The sequence below is a fragment of the Bombus terrestris genome, chromosome 17, assembly GCF_910591885.1.
Source record: "Bombus terrestris chromosome 17, iyBomTerr1.2, whole genome shotgun sequence".
Taxonomy (NCBI): Eukaryota; Metazoa; Arthropoda; class Insecta; order Hymenoptera; family Apidae; genus Bombus; species Bombus terrestris.
In genome coordinates, this window is record NC_063285.1 from 7838767 (window position 1) to 7858899 (window position 20133).

Here is a 20133-nt window from a genome sequence, read left to right on the forward strand (position 1 = left end):
ACTCAGCGCGGTATGAGCGTTGGCTGAAATAAGTAATATTTTTATTTGTCTTTGATTGTCAAATAAATAGAATATTTAAAGAAACATAAGTGTGTGCAAAAATCATTAATCTTTTTATTAGAGTTTATAAACTTCTATAAAGTGAAAGATTTACTTTTCAAATAAAAAATAAATTGAAATTGTATTATTACCTTGAAAAATCGCTTATGTTATAATAATCATCCAAAGTGATATGTAGCGGCATTCGACGGCAAAGAACTTTCCAACGGTTTCATCGGTACATAGTATACCACATAGACTGTTTACGAGAGACCGACAAAACATAAGCAAGGTCACGACGAAGGGTAAGCGTCGACAGGCCTAATGAGCTATCGATATCCCTACGGTCCTTTCGCCAAACACGAAAGAAAGCGTGCGTGTCCACGGTCGCGAAAGTCTAACGAACGCGTGCGTAGTAGGGATATTGAGAAGTGATAAAAAGAAATGAAATGAATTGAGAGATGAGTGGTGACCAAGAAGCGTGATTGCAGTCGAAATCGAGAAACGTGAGTAAATTATTATCCGCTCGAGTCGCGAGTTGAGACTTGTAACAAAGTCGTTAAGCGAGAATACATATACTGTTAAACAAAACGCCGAGTATTTCTTTAGCACTCTACACGTACTACCAACACCTTATATATACAAAATAAGAGAAGGAAACGAATAGTAATCATTAAATAGTAAAGAATTACTGATATAAAGCATATTTCGTTTCAATATTAAAAAGTTTTGATTATTATAAGAAGAGACCAATAAAGTATTTACAAACTTAAAGTTTTATAGAAAAATTGTACTTAAAAATAGATTTAATAAATCGAATACATTGGAAATATTATTGTGAATTATCATATATACCTTCGACTAATTCCGTTTTCAAATATTCTACTAAATATGTCTTGCATAGTCTTCTATCCCAATCATCTGTTATGTGACCTCCATACATTATTTCTCCAAATAAGTAACGAAGATCCTCCCAAGGTACTTTGATACTATTTTCCAGGTAATTAAATAATACAGATACGCTGATTGTTAGATCACCGAAGTTGAATGGGTAGGACTGACGCAAAAAAAAAAATTTTTTTTGAACATATATAATTTACAAGCTTGTTATAATTTTATAAATTTGTTTAAACATATTTTGAATGAGAATAAACCACATTTTACTAAACAGAAAATTATTCTACGGAAAGCGTTATTTGAAAAAATTACAGAAAATCATTGCTGATACCGTATCTAATTATATTAATAATTACTTATCTCTGAACATTATACATAAATTTCATATATACATATATATATGTCGGGTTGACGTTAAGATTAGAGTTAGGGTTAAGGGCGTGAAACGAATCCCCATTGGCATTACACGTGGTCATTATGCAATAGAGGAGATATTTACTAGTGCAAATATGATTATGATAGAATTTGACAAGTAATCGCGATAATTAGATACTCGAGAAGCTAATGACAATGATCCTAGGCTCAATAACGAATCCGCGGTCAACGGGATAACGAACTCTACTCTTCTTTAGCGTATAAGTTGTACTCAATGTTAATGAATGGAGCAATCACCACGTAAAAGAAAGATACTTCAATCGTCGATGAGATCGAACAAGAGAGCGCCCCTCCGGCACGGTGACGCTGTCGAGGAGAACTATATCGTGTGTCTGAGAACACGACATCATCGGATTCGTGGAGAAAAGTCTTCGTTCGGAAAGTGAGGGAAATTGACGCTACTGTTAATTGGTCAATTTCCATGTTGGTGGCTAGGGAAGGGTGCTAGCCGCCCTTAAGGGAAAGTTGCTAGCGGAAAGCGTCGTTCGTGAGAAAAATAGATTTCTCCTATTTTCCCGTAGTTGGAACGAGGACTGTTTGTCCGTTTGAAGGACTTTAGTTAAATAAATCTTAAGATTTATAGCGGGTCCTCGGGCTAGCTGAACATGTTCTGTGGAGATGCATCGACATCTGGCAATCATCTTACCCGAAGAATAGAGTCTGCGTGTGGCGAGCCACGGCACAGAAACCGTTGGAATGTTTACTGTCGCGTGCCGCCACAACTATTTCTTTTAAGGAGAGCTATAGAATTACTCCATGCCTTTGTTAGACAAAAGGTTCGTCCCTTGACCGCGGCTACGTTCGGCGACCGGTTGTCGCCTCGAGCCCAAGCTCACTATCATAAATCTCAAATAAATACAGTCAGATCGAATAACAACAATTTCTTAATACGACTATGGTGGAATCTGGATTACAGTATTGAGGGATCTTCCCAAAGTTCCAAAGGGAAGGTTCCGGTGTTCTTTTATCTCCGACATATATAATATACATACATATGTATACAATACATGTACACTATACATACATTAATTGTATATATATGTATGTAAATGTAATTTTTTAACGACGATTAACAACATAGTAACAGAGAAATTTGTTTAATTGCTATTTGTGCTTGGGTACGTTCTAAATTATTTAATAATTTATTATTAAAACATATATTGACTAAAAAAAGGCAATTATTAAAGAATATAATGTACGAACTTTGCTAATATCATCACTAATAAAAAGTAATGCTTTATCTTATTAGTAGCTTTTCCTAATTTGATTGCAGGTTACAAGGAAGACAGTTATAGTATGTTTTAAACTATTAGGTCATCCCATAAGTTTGTGCCGACTTTTGTGTATACATTTCATGTGTCGATTTATAAACATACGGCGATGAGGGACCAATGCACTTGAAAAATGGGAAAAAGTTGTACAACGAGAGGGGGATTACATTTTTTCATGAAACTGAAAGGTATGTAAACAATCTTAACATATATAACCGCTCGAAAAACGGAACGAACTTATGGGACGACATAATATATCACATTTGCGAGATATATTCGAAATATGTCTTATAATTAATAAAAAATCTGTTAAAGAGTATTAATTTGAAGTTATTACATTACACAAGATAACGTAAATATTGTTTTCTGCTTTCTCTCATTGTTTCAACAGTTACAAATCTTCGATCCATAATTTCTAATTTAACGTCATGATCCATTAAGATTTAACGTCACTTACCCTATTCCATCCTTGCGCCCCAAATTTTCTACGTTCTGCAAGTACAGCGTGGTAATAACAAAGTGCAAATAATATTGCTTTGAATTCGGTTTCCTTGCTGCAGGACTCCAAAGTTTCCTGGGTAAAGTTATCCAACGCTTTGTGAATATTCGCTTGAATTCCAGATGGTGGTTCGTTCGTAATCTTTATGGCTGATTCTAGTATACCCTGTGTACAATTTAACGTACCTTACATTTAGTAATTATCTATCTATATTATTGGCTAAAGTATCACGTGTATAGTAAATTAGGGACTATAATAGGGACCTCAGAATTTTCTTAGATTTTTTAAAGCAAAAAGACAATAAGAAATTAGGCCATTTAACGAAAGACCTGTAATGCCTACCGCGTTAGTGAAAAATCATATTACCGACGGAGGGTTAAAGAATATAATTAGCACATGTTAACTTAATTAAAAGTGCATATTTTCTTTTGCTTTTTCAAATTGTACAATTGTTTATTACCTGAGGTATTATTGATTCATGAGGATCAGGACTGGGTTCCGCACTAATGAACAAACGATAATCATCATGTGGATTCTCCGAGCACTGTTCCATCTTTTTTTCCAATGTAGGCAACCATTTCCTCACTAAATGGACATTTTGCAAAATTACCCAGTGGCCTTCGTTCGCGGAAAGTTCTATGGCTTCTTCCGCTATGGGTTCTTGACCTTGACCCAGTGATACATTATGGAAATTTCTCCCTCCAAAAGTGAAACCCAATTGCATTCCCAGTTTTTCGACGTCCTGAATTTTTATCGTTGTCGTTATTGTACATACATATTCCATGTGATTACGTTGATTTTCATAACATGTTTTTGTATAATTCATTAGGTATCGATAATTCTTAATTTTAATTGTCTTCGATTCAGGTTATAAACTGGTAAACGAAAGATATGTTATCGACAGCAACAGAGTATAGGAAATGAGAAGAGTAAGAAGATATTACAATTATATTGCATTAAAGAAAAATTATTAAATGTTGCGAAGTTTGATTGTAGCTTATTGATTGATTCCTCAGGGTATGCAAGAATTATATCTCATGACTTTGGTAGCTGATCCTACACCTTTGGATCGGTGGAATTTCAAAGCTAAATTTTTTGCATTGCATTGTTTAATGCTCGTTACGAGGAATAAATATCTGTAAGGAACCATGGGTCGCAAATGATCCGTTTTTTGGAAAATGACCTTAAAATACCTTAAAAACTAAGTAATGACATATTAATGAACAAACAAAAAGCTGTTCCTTTGAATGTACGATAACCTACGCTAAATAGAATGAAGCATCTAGCTTCATCATTTCAAACTATTACAAAATTACTTACCTTATGGAGAAATCTTTCGTATAAAAATCGAATAGCGTTGAAGAGAATATAATTCGGTACGTGGAATTGCAGAAACGTTAACTACTCTTCGATTTCGATATTTTTGAATGTATTGTAAAAATCGATATTTCAAATAATCTTTTCCTATATGAGAAGAGAATTCGCTTAATTTCCGTGATATTCGCGAAAAACTACCGATATCACTACAGTGAATTCTGCATCTGCAGTCGTGCTACCGTGACAGCGTATGCATTAGTTTAGTTACCGATTGCCGGTCACTTATCGTCTGTTTGACAACGAGAGTCGGGCGAGTTTAAAGGCTTCGTGCACAACGTACACATGCGAGGTTGCAAGAGTCTGTTATAACTGATAACTTATAACTCAATTAAAAGTGAATATCATCAGTGTATTAGGTTCAAATATTAAATAATTAAATAACTGTTAATAAACAGAAGATAAGCGACCGGCGACTGGTAACCAGACAGACGCATGGGCTGTCACTGTTGAACATCTATAGGCAGAAAAACACTATGATTGAGCCGGTAGTTTCTTGCCAATATATTGAAAACTAAACGAGTTCACTCCTTATATACAATATAGTATATAGGTAAAAGTTGTGCAAAATATTTTTACAACATATCAAAAAATCATAAAATTCGGGGGTCGATAACGTTTCTACAGTTTCACCCTATATACCGTTATATATTGCATACAATATTATGCATTATATATATTATTATTATTACAAGTTAATAGTGTTACACACTAGATAAATAAATAAATAAATAAATAAATAAATAAAATATTTTCAGTAAGGACTCCTGTTATTCTAACAGCAAAATGACTTTCAGTCGCGCGCGACTACTTTGCACGTGTGCATAGCATGTATAGATATATGTATGCCTTCCATATTCTTTGTAGTCACAGAGTCGTGTCTTAACTTCGCGGTTGCGCGCGTCTGGTCGCGAATGGGAAGAAGAATAAAGCGTAGACTTCGTTTAAAAGACCTAGCTACGGAGTGGGGAAAGTAGCGATGCCTTTTAGTAAGCAGATTGTAAGGAACCGTACGATACTTAGCCCAGAACCTTGGTGACCCGAAGTACTTAACAAAAAAGAACACAAAAGAAAAAAAAAATTTTCTTTTCTTTTCCTGCGATAAATTTAAACAGCTGATCCATACGAATCTTGATAAACTTTTGGAAACTATCCTGATAAACTATAAACAAACTACTGGATTTTTGTTTCGATTGATAATACAATACTATATGGTTATTAATAACTAATAAGCCGATGTGATATTATTTAAATAAAAAAGAAAATTAACAGAGCTGTTGTGCATAAAAAATGTTTAGGTGTTGAAATGTTAGGTGAAATGTATAAGTATTGAATAAATTTCTTACCTTCAACGGATCAACGCCAGGAGAGAGAATGAAAAATATAGGCGTGATTGAACTGGTTTCTTCAAAGGATTTATGAAAAGGTGGAGATCTGGATTCAACAAATTTTGAACCAAGCTTTTCTTCTACGAAGCACCTAAATAAAGTAGTGAGATACAATATTTTAAACAATTTGAGGAAAAAGGAAATATAATTTAACTTAAAGTAATACCAGGTAGTATAGTATACTGGGTGTTACTGATATTTTTAATGCTCTTTTTTATAAATAACAGATTTGTAAGATAAAAAAGAAAAATAATTATTTCTTATACATGCTACGATAAGGTGAATAGATTTTTGAAATGTTATTGTTTCTACGAAAGATTATGTATGTATGTAAACATAGAGAGACGAGTGTCGACTCCTGATAGCCAGCGTTAAGCATTATTTGTTATCAAGCGATGTCAATCCTTAAATGTTATCAATCGTTATCTGTTGTTAATCGTTATTTGTTGTTAGTTGCCAAAAGTAATAAACGTTGTTGTTACAAATCAGGAGTATTTCTTGTGTGCTCAATCACGACATATACCACCTTAATAATAATTCTGTTTAGCTGTTCTCGACCTATGTGTTCGTTTTGTGTGTGTTTTGGAAAAGTGGGTGCTGCTAATGTCTAATTTTTCCGTTGTTTTAGATATTAGGAAGTTTATGTGACATCAGAGACCATCGCACCGCTTCAGAGACCAGGTCACACACCGCGGGCAAGATGACTGCCAGATGTCTACACATCCTTACTGGGTACCTTCGATAGTCTTAGGGACCTACCATAAATTTGGGCATTTTCATAGTTAAGGTCCTTTAGACCAAGCAAGGATCATTCCTTTCAAGTGTCCTTTACATTTATTGTTTACCACGGCTAGATACGGGAAACTTGGTTTTTCTGACGTTCTGTACCTTCCTTTACCAACTTTCTCTTGTCCCTTAAATTTAAGGCTTACGTTTTAAAGACAAGAAGGTTGAGCCGTAACGGAACTTTATGTTTCTTTTCTATGGAACTTTATTAAATAACACAACTTTATAAGCGCAGTTTGCGCGACTGATCTGAGAAATGTTGACTGACGAGAGTTTGTAGTTTCAGTCCCGAGCTGTTCTCGTATCATCATCGAGGAAAGCTCGGTGTGGGTGTACCCTTGGAAAAGTGAGGGTAACGATCCGCGATGCCAATTGGTTATAGCCCACGTTAATAAATGAAGAGTGGAGGAGGAAGCCTCCTACCAACATGGTCCCTAGGTGACACTGTTCATGGGGAAAACTAGCTTTCCCGCTATTGAGGGTACGCGGTGGGGACCTGCACACATCTGGCCTCTAATGTGGATTGCCGTCACACTCTCGAGGGCGGCTGAGACCCTTCCTAGTCCACCAACCTTCTTCTTACCCAATCAAAAGCAGTGTCTATTGCCCTCACTTTCCTAGCCAAAATTGTCCTTAACGAATCAGCTCATCTCGTGTCCTTAGACACACCCATCACTAGCTTTCCTCTGCCTCAACATTGTCACTAAACTTCACATATTCTCTATCTTTAGAATAGTCAACATGTTTTTACCGAGTTTCTACGCTTAGACCAGTCGCGCACTTAATTTATACATACGCATCAGTGTAACTAGTTTCTATATAAAGTTGTTGGAGTGAATTGTGATTTATACGTGTCAATTCAGTGTGTATTCCATTGTGATTACTGAATTCATCATAAGGTTTGATAAAAGGAAAGTTAATAGTTGTGCTACGGATGAACCTTCTTGTTTTTATCATCTAAGCCTCAAATTTACGTGACGTTATCCTCGGTGTCTTTGTTGGTGTTGTGTATCGCTATACCTGCTTCTTGGACGAGGGAGTTTTGTTCTTTTGATCTGGAAATTTGACTTATATGCGGGAACATGCTGGCAGAATCGTTTTTGGAGGTATTTATTATTTTATTTTTCCAGTATTGGTTTTAGAGTTCGGGAATGCTTGTTTCAATTGCGATTTTATTTTGTATAGTAGATAATTTAGGAATTCGAAGTCTTCTCTTTCGTCGTAAGAATAGTTGTATTTTAGATTGTTGCATTTAGATAGTATGTAGCTTTTGTCTCGTTGTAGTTTTTTTATTTTATTGTTTACATAGAACTCGCAATAATTTTTTTGTTTTAATATTGGTGCGGATTTGTAGGGGCACTCGACAGCAAACTTTCCAACGGTTTCTGTCCCGTGGCTCGCTACACGAAGACTCTACCCTTCGAACAAGATGATTGCCAGATGTCGATACACTTTCACCGAATATTTTTAGCTAGCCTAAGGACCCGCTATAAATCATAGGATGTATGTAGCAAAGGTTCTCTAAAGGGACAATCGTCTTTGTCTCAACAATCTCTACACATACCACCCACTACGGGAAAACACAGGAAATCTGCTTTTTCTCACGTACGACGCTCCTCGCTAGCGATTTTCTCTCAAGGGCGGTTAACATCCCCCTCCAACCACCAACTCAAAATTGAGCCAATTAACAGCGACGTCCATTTCCCTCACCTTCCGAACCAATACTTTTCTTAACGAATCCGATCATTCCGTATCCTTAGACACACCCAATCACAGTTTTCCGAAGGAGTATTATCTTGACAAAAAGTCATTCTGTCGTGAGCCGCGAGACGAGTTGAGAGACGCCTATCCGAATTGATCGTTGGTAGTTGGCCGTAATAGCGAATCCGAATTTCTCGACATCTGTTGCAATCATCTCCCAACTTGAATCGCACCGCGAAACGTATCACATCGAGTTCGAATTTGCAACCGCGAACCGATAATTGTATCGCGCGTTCTGTGCACGAGTGTATATCACGTACATAAACTAATAAATATTTATAGTTGAACAATATCGAGTGAATCTTCTACACTTATCACGCACTTATCACCCCAGATTCTTGAAGAGCTATTTCTATATGTTTTTCTATTTCGTCTATGAATGAGTCGATTTGTGTGATTGTTAAGCTGACGTTGTTGTAGATCTTCTGGTCGTAGTCCTGTTCGAGTCGGTTTTGGAACTTTTTCTAGTCTGTCTTTTCGTAATCGTACCTGGGAGTTTCGGTCTGTGTTTCAAGTGTTAGGAAGTCAGATGTATTCTTGTTTATCTGAAATACTATGGCGTTATGGTCGCTGTTATAGTCTAGGATATTGAGAGTGTGTTAACATTTTGAAATTTTAATCGCGCGTCTGCTAGGCATGTGCCCAGGTATGAGCCTTCTTTTCGGTAAGAGGGTAGCTCGGAGCTGTAATGGTTTATTTTGTAGTGTATACTTTTATTGTCTAGCCAGTTTGTAATGAAGTTTCCTCTCGTGTTGTTTAGTTCGTTTTTCCAGCTTGCATGTTTTGCATTAAGGTCGCCAGCTATTGTATAGTAATTTTCCTGTTTGTCGATCTGTAAAAGTTCAAAGAGATTGTTGAATTCGTCGTTAAATTCTTTCTGCAGTGCTAAATAAGTTTTCCTTATTGCTTATTTTTATTTTTATGATCGTTTCTAGGATTTTGAAACTTGTTATTTTGTCGTTTTGCATTGTTTTGAACATCAGAGGGTTTTTTTATGAGGATTGCAGTTCCTCCACCTTGGGCAGCTAGAGTAGTTTTTGAAGTATACTTTGTGTCTTTTGTTCAATTTTGTTTCTGAGATAAGTACGATGTGGAAAGTGGAAGGGTTAGCATATTGTATCTGTATTTGGTTTGAAATTATTGAGTTGGCATTTATTGAAATTATTTGCAAACGTTTTACTTTTAACTGATTTGTTTTTTGCTGTAATTGACACTTGAGTGGGTTTTGGTTATTCATCATTTATACTATCGATAGTGATGAAGATGGGGTCGATCCTTTCCTCCTGCGTTTTTAATGATTTTCTCATTTCGTTTAATTGCTTTTGTTCATTTAACGCCTTGAGTGTACATTTTTTGAAGTCTTCAATGACGTTTATTATGTTTAGTTGGAGTATGTTTACTGTTGGATTAGGGCTTTGATTCAAGCGGGGAAATATATTTGTTATATATTATATATTTGGTAGTTTGTTTTCTTTATTTGTGTTTGATACACAAAAGAATATTTAAAGAAACATAAATGTACCAAAATGAAAATGATATATTGCATGGTAACGGTCGTGTTATAGAAAAACATATCTTTTTCTCGATGCTTAGATTATAGATTCTTAAAGGTTGATTGTTAAGAAAAATAATATAGATTGGGAAAATAAAAAAAAGCCAACACCACACGGAGTTCCCAGGCGGTCACCCATCCAAGTACTATCCGTGCCCAGCGCTGCTTAACTTTCGTGATCGGACGAGAACGAGTGCTTTTTTTTTTTTTTTTTATCTTTGTTTATTAGTTCCAGGTTATTTACATATTTTTTTTACATCATTTTTTTTCCAGAATAAACGCTGAATTCTAATTGTAGGGTGGTACAGGCAAGAGTACCGATACGCGACGGTACGACGTAGCCATGCATTATTACATTCTTTTCTCTTTTTTTTTTTTTTTTTTGAGATTATTAATGTTAAATAAAATAAAATTAAGCCGCTGTTGCGCTGTGCTTATGTACGATATTTTAATTTATGTCCTGAAAGCCTGGACGCAAAAACAGGACAGTTCGCTAGCCTATTAGGGAGGGGCTGGGAGTGGATGGACTGGAAGGGGCGGGGAGGGGTGTTCTGTGGGATTAGTATAATATTTGTTTATCTATTTACATATTTACATATTTACACTTTGATTCGGTGAGCGTTGCCGTTCTGTGGCTCTTTATCTTGTTGTTTTTGTTGTGGATTCCGTATCCACCAATATTTTTTTGTGTTTTTTCTGTGTTTGTCTTCTGTATCCTTTTGGGGGAGGGCCATGTTGTATCTCCACCTAGTGTCTGCCGTGCGGCCATCTAGGTTTTCCTCGTATTGAATAGATTTCATTCCTATTTTCCTTTGCATATGATAAATTATGGGTATGTTGTTTTGGTCTTGGAGATAGTTTCTTTCGTCTAGGTATAGAAAGGCTTCGGCGGGGATGTAGCCTGTTAACAGAGTGTTTTTGAAGTATGCGTCGTTTGGGTATAAGCAGCCGAAGATTAGGCTGTTTTCTTTGATCTTCGCGGCTTGCGAGAAGTGATTTCTCGTTAGTTTTAGGATGTGACAGTCGATGCGGTGGATGTTGGCTAAGTCGTATATTTTTTTGTTTTTTACGTATTTTCTGTATCCGCTGTGTTCTGATCTGTAAATGCTCAGGCAAGCTCTGATGCATTTTCTTTCAAATATGCGAATTTTTTCCATTATTGACGCAGGTATGTTGTACCATATTGGGCAGCCGTAGGTTATAATGGGTCTTATTAGCGATTGGTAGCACATGATTTTTACTTTGCTATCGAGAAGTCTGGAATAAAAGAGCCTTTTTGTATTCCAAAAAGCTTTGCTGGCTTTGGAGAGTTGGATTTCGATGTGTTGCTTATAATTTAGTTTTTCATCTATGTTTATTCCTAGGTATTTTACGCAGTTTTTGTGTGGTATGAGGTTCTCTTCGTTTGCTTTTTCTTTTAGGCGGAATTTCCTGACTTGTTCCCTTTCTGCTGGGCCGATTTTGCTTGTTCTGGGTCTGAATAGTATGGTTTCGCATTTGCTTGCGTTAATTTTTAGTTTCCATGTATGATAGTAATCGCTGATTTTGTTAAAGAGTTCTTGCAGTTCTGTTCTTATCGTCTTGGTTTTGCGGCCTGTTACGTAGATGATTAGGTCATCCGCGAAGGCCATGGAGCGTTTGTGTGTGGATGTGTTGAGATTAAAGAGGTTTAGTAAGTCGTTATTGTAGATGCTAAAGAGTAGCGGGGAATTTACTGTTCCTTGTTGCAGGCCGTTCTCTATGGAGAATTCTTTGCTTGAAGTGTGCGAGCCGTCGGTCATTATGAAAGTTTTGTTTGTTACCATGTCCCATACTATTTTGATTAGGTATTCGGGGAAGTTCTTTTTAATCATTTTATAAATGAGCCCTGGGATCCAGACGGTGTCGAAGGCTTTTTCGATGTCTATTAGGCAGGCGGCTACTCGCTGGTTTGCGTTAAGTGCCCAGCAGATATCCGACGTAAGTTTGTTTATTGCGTGGATTGTGGAGTGTTTGTGGCGGAAGCCGAATTGGTTTTCCGGGATTATCTTATTTTTTGAGCAGAAGGCTGCTAGGGGGTTGTTTATGATCATTTCGTATACTTTGCTTATGTTGGGGAGGAGGCTTATGGGTCGTAGGTTTGCAGGTGATGAGCCGTCTTTATTTTTTTGTGTAATGGCTATGAGTTTGGCTTTTTTCCATTTTTTGGGGAAGTACGTGTTGTTTAGTGCATTATTAAACAGTACTGTGTAGTACCATTTTATTTTGTTTGGTAGGCGTTTGAGCGAGATGTTTGGGATGCCATCGAAGCCGGCGGATTTTTTGTTGTTTAGCGTGGAGAAGATTGTACTTAGTTGATTGAAGTTTGTAAAGTAGTTTATTTCTGGGTCGGGCTGTTTGGGGTCGTCCGATGTGTTTTCGTTTGAGAATGTGCAGACTGTTTTGTTTAGCGCTATGTCTTGCTTTATTTTATTTTTTAGTATGTTTGTTTCGGCGATGATAATTCTGTTTAATTGTTCTCGGCCCATGTGTTCGTTTTGTGTGTGAGTTTTGGCGAAGTGGGTGCCGATAATGTCTAGTTTTTCCGTTGTTTTTGATATTATGAAGTTGCCCTCTGTGTCTTTGTTGGTGTTGTGTATCTCGATGCCTGCTTCTTGGATGAGGGAGGCTTTTTCTGGAGGCAGTTTGAGGGGCGGGATGGAGTTTTGTTCCTTTGGTCTGAAAATTTGATTTATCTGCGGGAACATGCTAGCAGAGTCTTTTTTGGAGATATTTTTTATTTTATTTGTCCAGTATTGATTTATAGAGTTTGCGAATTCTTGTTTTAGTTGTGATTTTATTTCGTGTAGCAGGTACTTTAGGAATTCTATGTCTTCTCTTTTGTCGTAAGAGTAGTTGTGTCTTAGGTAGTTTAATTTCGATAGTATGTAGCTTTTATCTCGTTGTAGTTTTTTTATTTTATAGTTTATATATGGCTCGCAGGAGTCTTTTTTTTTAAATGTCGGTACGGATTCTTGTAGGGCGATTTGTATATGTTTTTCTATTTCGTCTATGAACGAGTCGATTTGTCTGTCTGTTAGGTTGACATTGTTATAGATTTTTATGTCGCAGTTCTGTTCGAGTAGGTTTTGGAACTTTTTCCAGTCTGTCTTTTTGTAGTTGTACCTGGGTGTTTCGGTCTGTGTTTCAAGCGTTAGGCAGTCAGATGTATAGGAGAACGAGTGCACTCAGCGCGGTATGAGCGCTGACTGAAATAAGTAATTTTTTTATTTGTCTTTGATGGTCAAAGAAATAGAATATTTAATGAAACATGTGTGTGCCAAAATGAAAATGATATAACGTATGGTAATGGTCGCACGATACTAAAACATTGCAATTTCTTCATGCTTAGAATAAAGATTATTAAAAATTGATTGTTAAGGAATCCGAATTGATTTTTTTTTGGGGGGGGGGGAGGGAATTACCTTATTTTTTGTGCAAAAGGAGATTAGGGTGTCATTTATGACTATTTCGAATATTTTGATTACGTTGGCTAGGATACATAATATCGCAGGTTTGAGAGCAAGGAGCGGTTTTTATTTTTTTCTTTTATGATGGCTCTTAAAATTATTAAGGAGCACTGTATAATAACATTTTATTCTGTTTGAGCAGAATGTTCAGGATGTCGTCGAAACCGGATGATTTTTAATTGTTTAATTTAGAGAAAATGATTTTTATTCGGTTGTAATTTGCAAAGAAGTTTATTTCTGTGTCTGGTTGTTTGGGTTTGTCCGAGGAGTTTTCATTAGAAAATATGAAGGTTGTCTTATTTAGCGATATGTCTCGCTCTATTTATTTTTCAGTTTGTTTGTTTCGGCAATGATAATTCTGTTTAATTGTTCTCGACCCATGTGTTCGTGTGTGTGTATGTTTTGGAAAAGTGAGTGTCGATAAGATATAGTTTTTCCGTTGTTTTACATGTCATAAAATAACTAGACTTCATGTTTTTATTGGTGTTCTGTATCGCTATACCTGCATCTTGGAGGAGGGGAGCTTTCTCTGGAGACAGTTTGAAAGAAGAGATAGAGTTTGGTTTTTTTAACCTAGAAATTTTATTTGTCTGTGGGAAGATGCTAGCTGAGTTTTTTTAGGCATATTTTTTTTATTTTGTTTGCTCATCTTCTGTTTCATCGTAAAAATAGCTGTATTTTAGATTGTTTATTTTGGATAGTACGTAGCTTTTGTCTCGTTGTAGTTCGCTTTCGCAGTCAAGGCGTTATTTTGGAAGGGTACTCCGATAGCTAAAAACGATTCCCTTCAACATTCGTAGCAGTATTTTTAATTTCCTATGCTATGAGTTTCTTGTACGGGTAATTGACGGATTTTAACGGTCCGAACGATCGAGCGCCCCTTACCCCTCGGTCAATAACATCGAAGCATGGCATTCATTCAGGTATCGTTCACGCTCTTCTCGGGAAGGATCCCCCGCACTTGGAGCGCCTTAATGCCGTAAACGCCATCTTGCGGGCGAAGATGCCGTTTGACGATTATCTTCATAACCAATCAGCGTGCGGATTTGGGGCCCTTCGTTTTGATCCTTGTTGGAGTCTAATACGTGTTGGGCTCGCTCGAGTCTAACAACGGTATCGGCAGTCTCGTTCGAGTGGTTCAACCGTGAACACGTAGGAGACAGTCAGCTTCAGTGCCTCCGATTCGCTAAACGTGGAGTAACGAACCGTTTCAATCTCTCAGTGCTCTTCAAGCGCTCCTGCAGGCTCAATCTTACCATCAGGCGTAACGATCAGTGGACAGTCCTCTGCGAAGTCTTCAGTTTTGAACGATATCTCCCAGCATACGTGAAGGTAAGTATCATTTTAGTGATCGAACACTTGTACAGGTTAGACGCATCGTTATTTCTTTAACCGTTTGAGTACTAAGCAGCGTTATCGCTGTTTAGATTTTCTATCGAAAAGTCCCAGTACATTTGAACGCTACGGACGACTGACGGTATTTTGGATTACATTGTTATCTTAATAATTTCTATTGAATAAAAGTTGAAATAATTATAAACTAATAGTATGTATATATAAAAATATAGATGTATTTCATAAGAATAACGAATATGACGAGCGCTTTCATGCCGCTTGTTTCTTTTCGCAATCGATTAAGAGGTTATCTTGTCGTTCGGGACTTTTCGACCCTGGTTTTTCAAAAACCCCGGGGCTCAAACGGTTGAATTATGTCAATATTATCATAAATAATTACTTTTCTATTTACTCTATATGATTTTCGAAACATTAAAAGATTATTATTACTCGACTATTTCAGTATTGATTATGATACATTTTTAATTACGGTTAAACTTGTCGCTACTGGTGTGAGAGACTGTAAAATTGATTCGAAACAGTATTTTACAGAGACTGATGAAACCGACGAGTTAGATATTTATATAATTAAAAGTTATTCCTGTTTCTGATTTTTCTTTGCGAATATGTTAACTGTGCTTGAGCAGCGCTGGGTCAAATTTATCGGAAAAATATTTGAAATAGGATTTTAAGTTGTTGTTGGTCTACAGTACGAATAAAATATTTTAATATTTATTAAAGAAATATGTAGTAAAGAATAAACTATCTTTCTTTTCACAATGTGGTATATAAAATAAAGTATCTTATCTTTGTATTGTAGATTGAGTTTAAAATGTTTCTTAACAATGAACATTGATTAAGCAGAAGGTTAATATAAGGATGCGAGAATCCAAAATATTTACAAATTAAATTCATGTTCTTTTTAACCCTGATGCATTCTCCGGGTCTCTTTATTCTTACTGCTCTCCTTTTTTTTCTCTCAGAACTTCTGTGTTCTTTAAACATATAGAGCAAAATGTTATCTGACTATAGAAACCGATACGTTTGAGAAAAAGACGTGCGATTATAGAAAATTTAGGGAATGCACTGATTCAAAATTATATTATAAGACGGTAATATGACCCGCGTAGGAAAGCTGCGAAAGAAATAGCAGAGAGTGTTATGAATACATCGGAACATTTCAAAGAGAAAATAAGAAGTCCTAAAAATTTCACTAATGCCAAAATTTTGTTTACAGAATAGTACCGGTTCTTTGCAATGAAAGTGTGTGGGACTGGTAAATAGGATATTTGGCCGTGATATTTACTGGATGTTATTGCTTGTTGTCGTAACCGTTGAATATATTTAAAAATGATAAATACATATACAGATTATATTCGCTGAGTCGCTCGTACACAGTATAAATCGCAAAGTAAAATTACTAATTAATACTCAGTAAATGCTCGCTAGATAATCGTCGATAACTCGGTAGATAACTTGTGATAACACTTAGATAGCTCGTCGATACAGAAAGATACTCGTAGATGCTGATAGATACCAAACTCTTTTCTATTTGGGTTTCTGTTGGGTTTCTTACTGGCTGGGAGGGAGTCGGAAAATTCAAATTCGAATTCGTCTTCGTTCGACCGTTACACGTAACGGCGACGCTGTTTTTGGCCGGTGTTTTAACCGTTCGCGGAGAGACGCGATCGCGAGATAACGCGTCAACAAGAGTTGTAAATTCTCGTTACGATTAAACAATCGACGCCACGAACTGATTGATCCCCTATTTCTATTAAGAGAATAGAGGTGGTTGGAATGAGTGCATACGGAAAACTACACTGGATTTGTTAACAAAAGTTTAATAATAAATCAAGAAGCAACAATTTCAGTCAACGATTAACAATGAACAATTAAGACGAAAATATAACAATTAAGGTTTTGTTAGTGGTTTGCTTATAACGAGACCTGTCGTACTTCGCAGCTTGAGATGGACTAACTGATGCTTTTGTTCGAAACCACGGAGTCTTTCCTTTGTTGCCCCTCAATATCCCTACTACATATGTGTTTATTAGATCTACCGCGGCGGTCGCCGCGTATACGTTCTTCTGAGAATTCGGCGAAAGAAACTTAGATATATCGATGATAGTGTCGCGTAAAATAAAAAGAAATTTAAAAGAAAGAAGAAAACTTTATTTTTTCCTCCTTTATACATTTATAATACACTTCTGAGCTCCAGCCGTGACTTTCCAAGACTGAAGCTCTTACAATTTGGCTTTCGGTGGGATCTGTTTCTTCTTTGTTTGTCATCCCTTAATATCCCCACTACCCTGTAGGCGTACGAGACCGTTGCCACGCTTCTAGAACATTCGGTGGAAGGACCGTTAGGATACAGATGACTCATTAGCCACTTCGGCGATATATATTGTCGCCAAGGCCGCCACATCTTTATCTCCATTGTCGGTCCATCGGATTCGAAGTATGCCGGTCGTGACACCATCCTGCCCGCGATGTGTGTGTGTTCTGGTCTCTGACGTGATTTACGTTACAATAGATTGGACACGTCAGTATTGCGCTTTGACGGCATAGCTCTTTGTGTCGCGAAGCCGTGGAAAGTTTCGTGGACGAGTACCGCGACATTAGTATTTTGCTGTTGGTAATTATACGTAATCCAGTGAAACTGAATAGTTTCGAAATTGAAGTAGGTGAGAAAATTAGAGTATTATGATGGTGCAGGACGAAAGGGCCTGATTTCCTATACAAAAATATGTCGACGATGAAGTAACAAGTTTTGACTCAAGACTTGGTTTTCTAGAAAATCAATTATGAAGTTCCGTCCACTTGATTCGCTACTTTTTAAGTATACGCGTACGTACATGACGAAACTTCACAATTCATTGTCTGGGAAACGAAGTCAGAATAGATTTTATATATCTGAATGCACGTCTAAAAATACCATTTTCTCTCATACATACACGTATGTTTTCTTCAATATTTTCTCTATTCGATAACATGAAATAACAAAACTGACTACTTCAGCCAACGCTCATACCGCGTTGAAAATACTCGTTCTCGTCCGATCACGAAAGTCAAGCAGCGCTGGGCACGGGTAGTACTTAGATGGGTGACCGCTTGGGAACTCCGTGTGGTGTTGGCTTTTTTTACTTTTCTTAACACTTAGCCAACCGAACGGGCAGATTTCCCTTTTTTACTTTAGCAACGCGTTTTTGTTGTTGTTGTTGTTGTTATTATCAATTATTATTTACCTGGAATTGTTCCCAATTAATTGCGACCCTTTTTCTGCTTTTATAAAGTGCAGTATGGAATAAAATGCACCAATTTAGTGGTTTTAAAATTTATTAAAATGTTACGCCATCAGCTATGGCTAAATAAAGATATAGTCGAACGATATCACGCTATAAAAAAACATTAAAATACATTATGAATTTTTAACTTCACTTTTAAGTTGTGTCATTTATCTTTAGTCATTTTTAATGTTCTTAATTTTACCTATATCTTTTTATGGCTTAAATATATAATATTAATTTGATGTTTTGTATAAACAATATGTGAAATCGTTAAACGAAATCATTACCGCAAAATATAATTGACTATTTAAATAATTTTTATACTTCTTTGTTTTTCAAGTGTTGGTGAATATTAGTCCTCCTTACGTAGGAAAATGCACGGTTGATAGCATGTAGGTTGGTCTGTGTTGGGCGCGGTGGACAGAGAAGCGTGTATAGCTCGCTCTGGCGTTAATAAGCTATGGTCGTATACATCAAGAAAATATCTTTTTAGCATTAAACGATTATCACCATACATTATATCATTGTCGCATACACGCTTACTGATATGTCGGAGATGGAGAGACACCAGAGCCTTCCCGTTGAAACCGGGGGAAAAACCCCTAATATTGTAATTTGGATTCTACCATAGCCATAGTTTAGCAATCACCGTCCTTCATCCCGATTGTATTTGTCTGAAATCTATGAGAATGAGTTTGGGTTCGAGGTGACAACCAGTCGCCGAACGTAGCCGCGGTCAAGGGACGAACGTTTTGTCTAATAAAGTTATGGAAAAAGTCTATAGCCCTCCATAAAAAGAAATAGTTGTAGCGGCACTCGACAGTAAACATTCTAACGGTTTCTGTCCCGTGGCCCGTCATACGCAGACCCTATTCTTTGGGTAGGTTGATTGCCGGTTGTCGAGACATATTCGCAAAATATCTTCAGCCAGCCTGATGACCTGTCATAAACCTTAAGCCTTAATTAACGAAAATAGGCAAACAGTCTTTTCCGCGAATGACACTTCCGAAGACTGACCAATTAACAATAACGGCAATTTCCCTCACTCTTCGAACGAAGACTTTTCTCCACGAATATAAAAGACCTGGTGCCGCGAGAGAGCAGGACAGTTTTTCCTAAACAGCGTCACCGTGAGGGTTTCGAGTACGATCTTATCGACTGAGGTATCATTTCGACAGAGTGCTTACTCCACGTGCTAACTGTGAGTACAACCTAGACGTTGCCGACGAGTAAAGAGTAAACAGTCCCGTTGACCGCGGATTCGTTATCGAATCTAAGACCATTGTCATTAGGGTCGCGAGTGTCTAACCGTCGCAGTTATTTGTCAAATCTCTCATCTCCGTACTTGTGCCATTAAACTCTGGATCGTACCTTAACAATGGCTAATACTGGTGAAGATTCATTACACGCCCACACCTCCAATCCTACCGACAACCCGACATATATATTGCTTTGTTTATATTTTCCAACAATGTTACATGCATTCTCTGCGCGTGCTGAAAATGAAGTCGAAAATGTAAAATGACATTTTTCGTTTTGTTTTTGCGAAAATCAATTATGAAATCGCTCCTACTTAATTTCACAGTCCACTCTCTTGAAAACAAAGCCAGGCAAGGTTTCACATATCTTTTTTGTCCTACAACATAATTGTATGTTTTGTAAATATTTTTTATTCAATAATATTTAATAACAAAATTGATTATTTCAACCAACGCTCATACCAAGCTGAATGCACTCTTTCTCGTCAGTGTTGTGAACCTCCCAGCAGGTCGGATCTCACTGGCCAAAAATACCAGGCGTAAGACTTGTTAATGAGTTTGTCAATTTATGCAGTGATATTAAATAACGAAAAGTGATGAATAATGCTCACTATAAAAACAATCAAGAATATAAGAGAAGGAAAGAAGATAGAATGAAAGAAGCAACCAAAAAGAAAATACTACAAAAATGGATATTTGAATTTGAATGAACTTTCGACCGTTTGCGTGGAGACGCGATTTCGAAGAAGCGCGCCAACGGGA

General features: G+C 36.8%; 1 protein-coding gene and 1 non-coding gene across 2 annotated transcripts; one reads left to right on the forward strand and one right to left on the reverse strand.

Annotated features, from left to right (window-relative positions):
• Positions 1 to 724: 724 nt before the first annotated feature.
• LOC125386684 (dynein axonemal heavy chain 9-like) lies at positions 725 to 4057 on the reverse strand. The gene is made up of 3 exons (XM_048413709.1): positions 3602 to 4057; positions 3100 to 3306; positions 725 to 1096 (listed from the first exon to the last, which is right to left on the reverse strand). The coding sequence occupies exons 1-3, from the start codon at positions 3965 to 3967 to the stop codon at positions 872 to 874; spliced, it is 798 nt and encodes a 265-aa protein (XP_048269666.1). The 5' UTR covers positions 3968 to 4057; the 3' UTR covers positions 725 to 871.
• A 13785-nt stretch (positions 4058 to 17842) lies between these two features.
• LOC125386831 lies at positions 17843 to 17961 on the forward strand. The gene has a single exon (XR_007227270.1). It is a non-coding gene; the product is annotated as a 5S ribosomal RNA (ribosomal RNA).
• The last annotated feature ends 2172 nt before the right edge of the window (positions 17962 to 20133 follow it).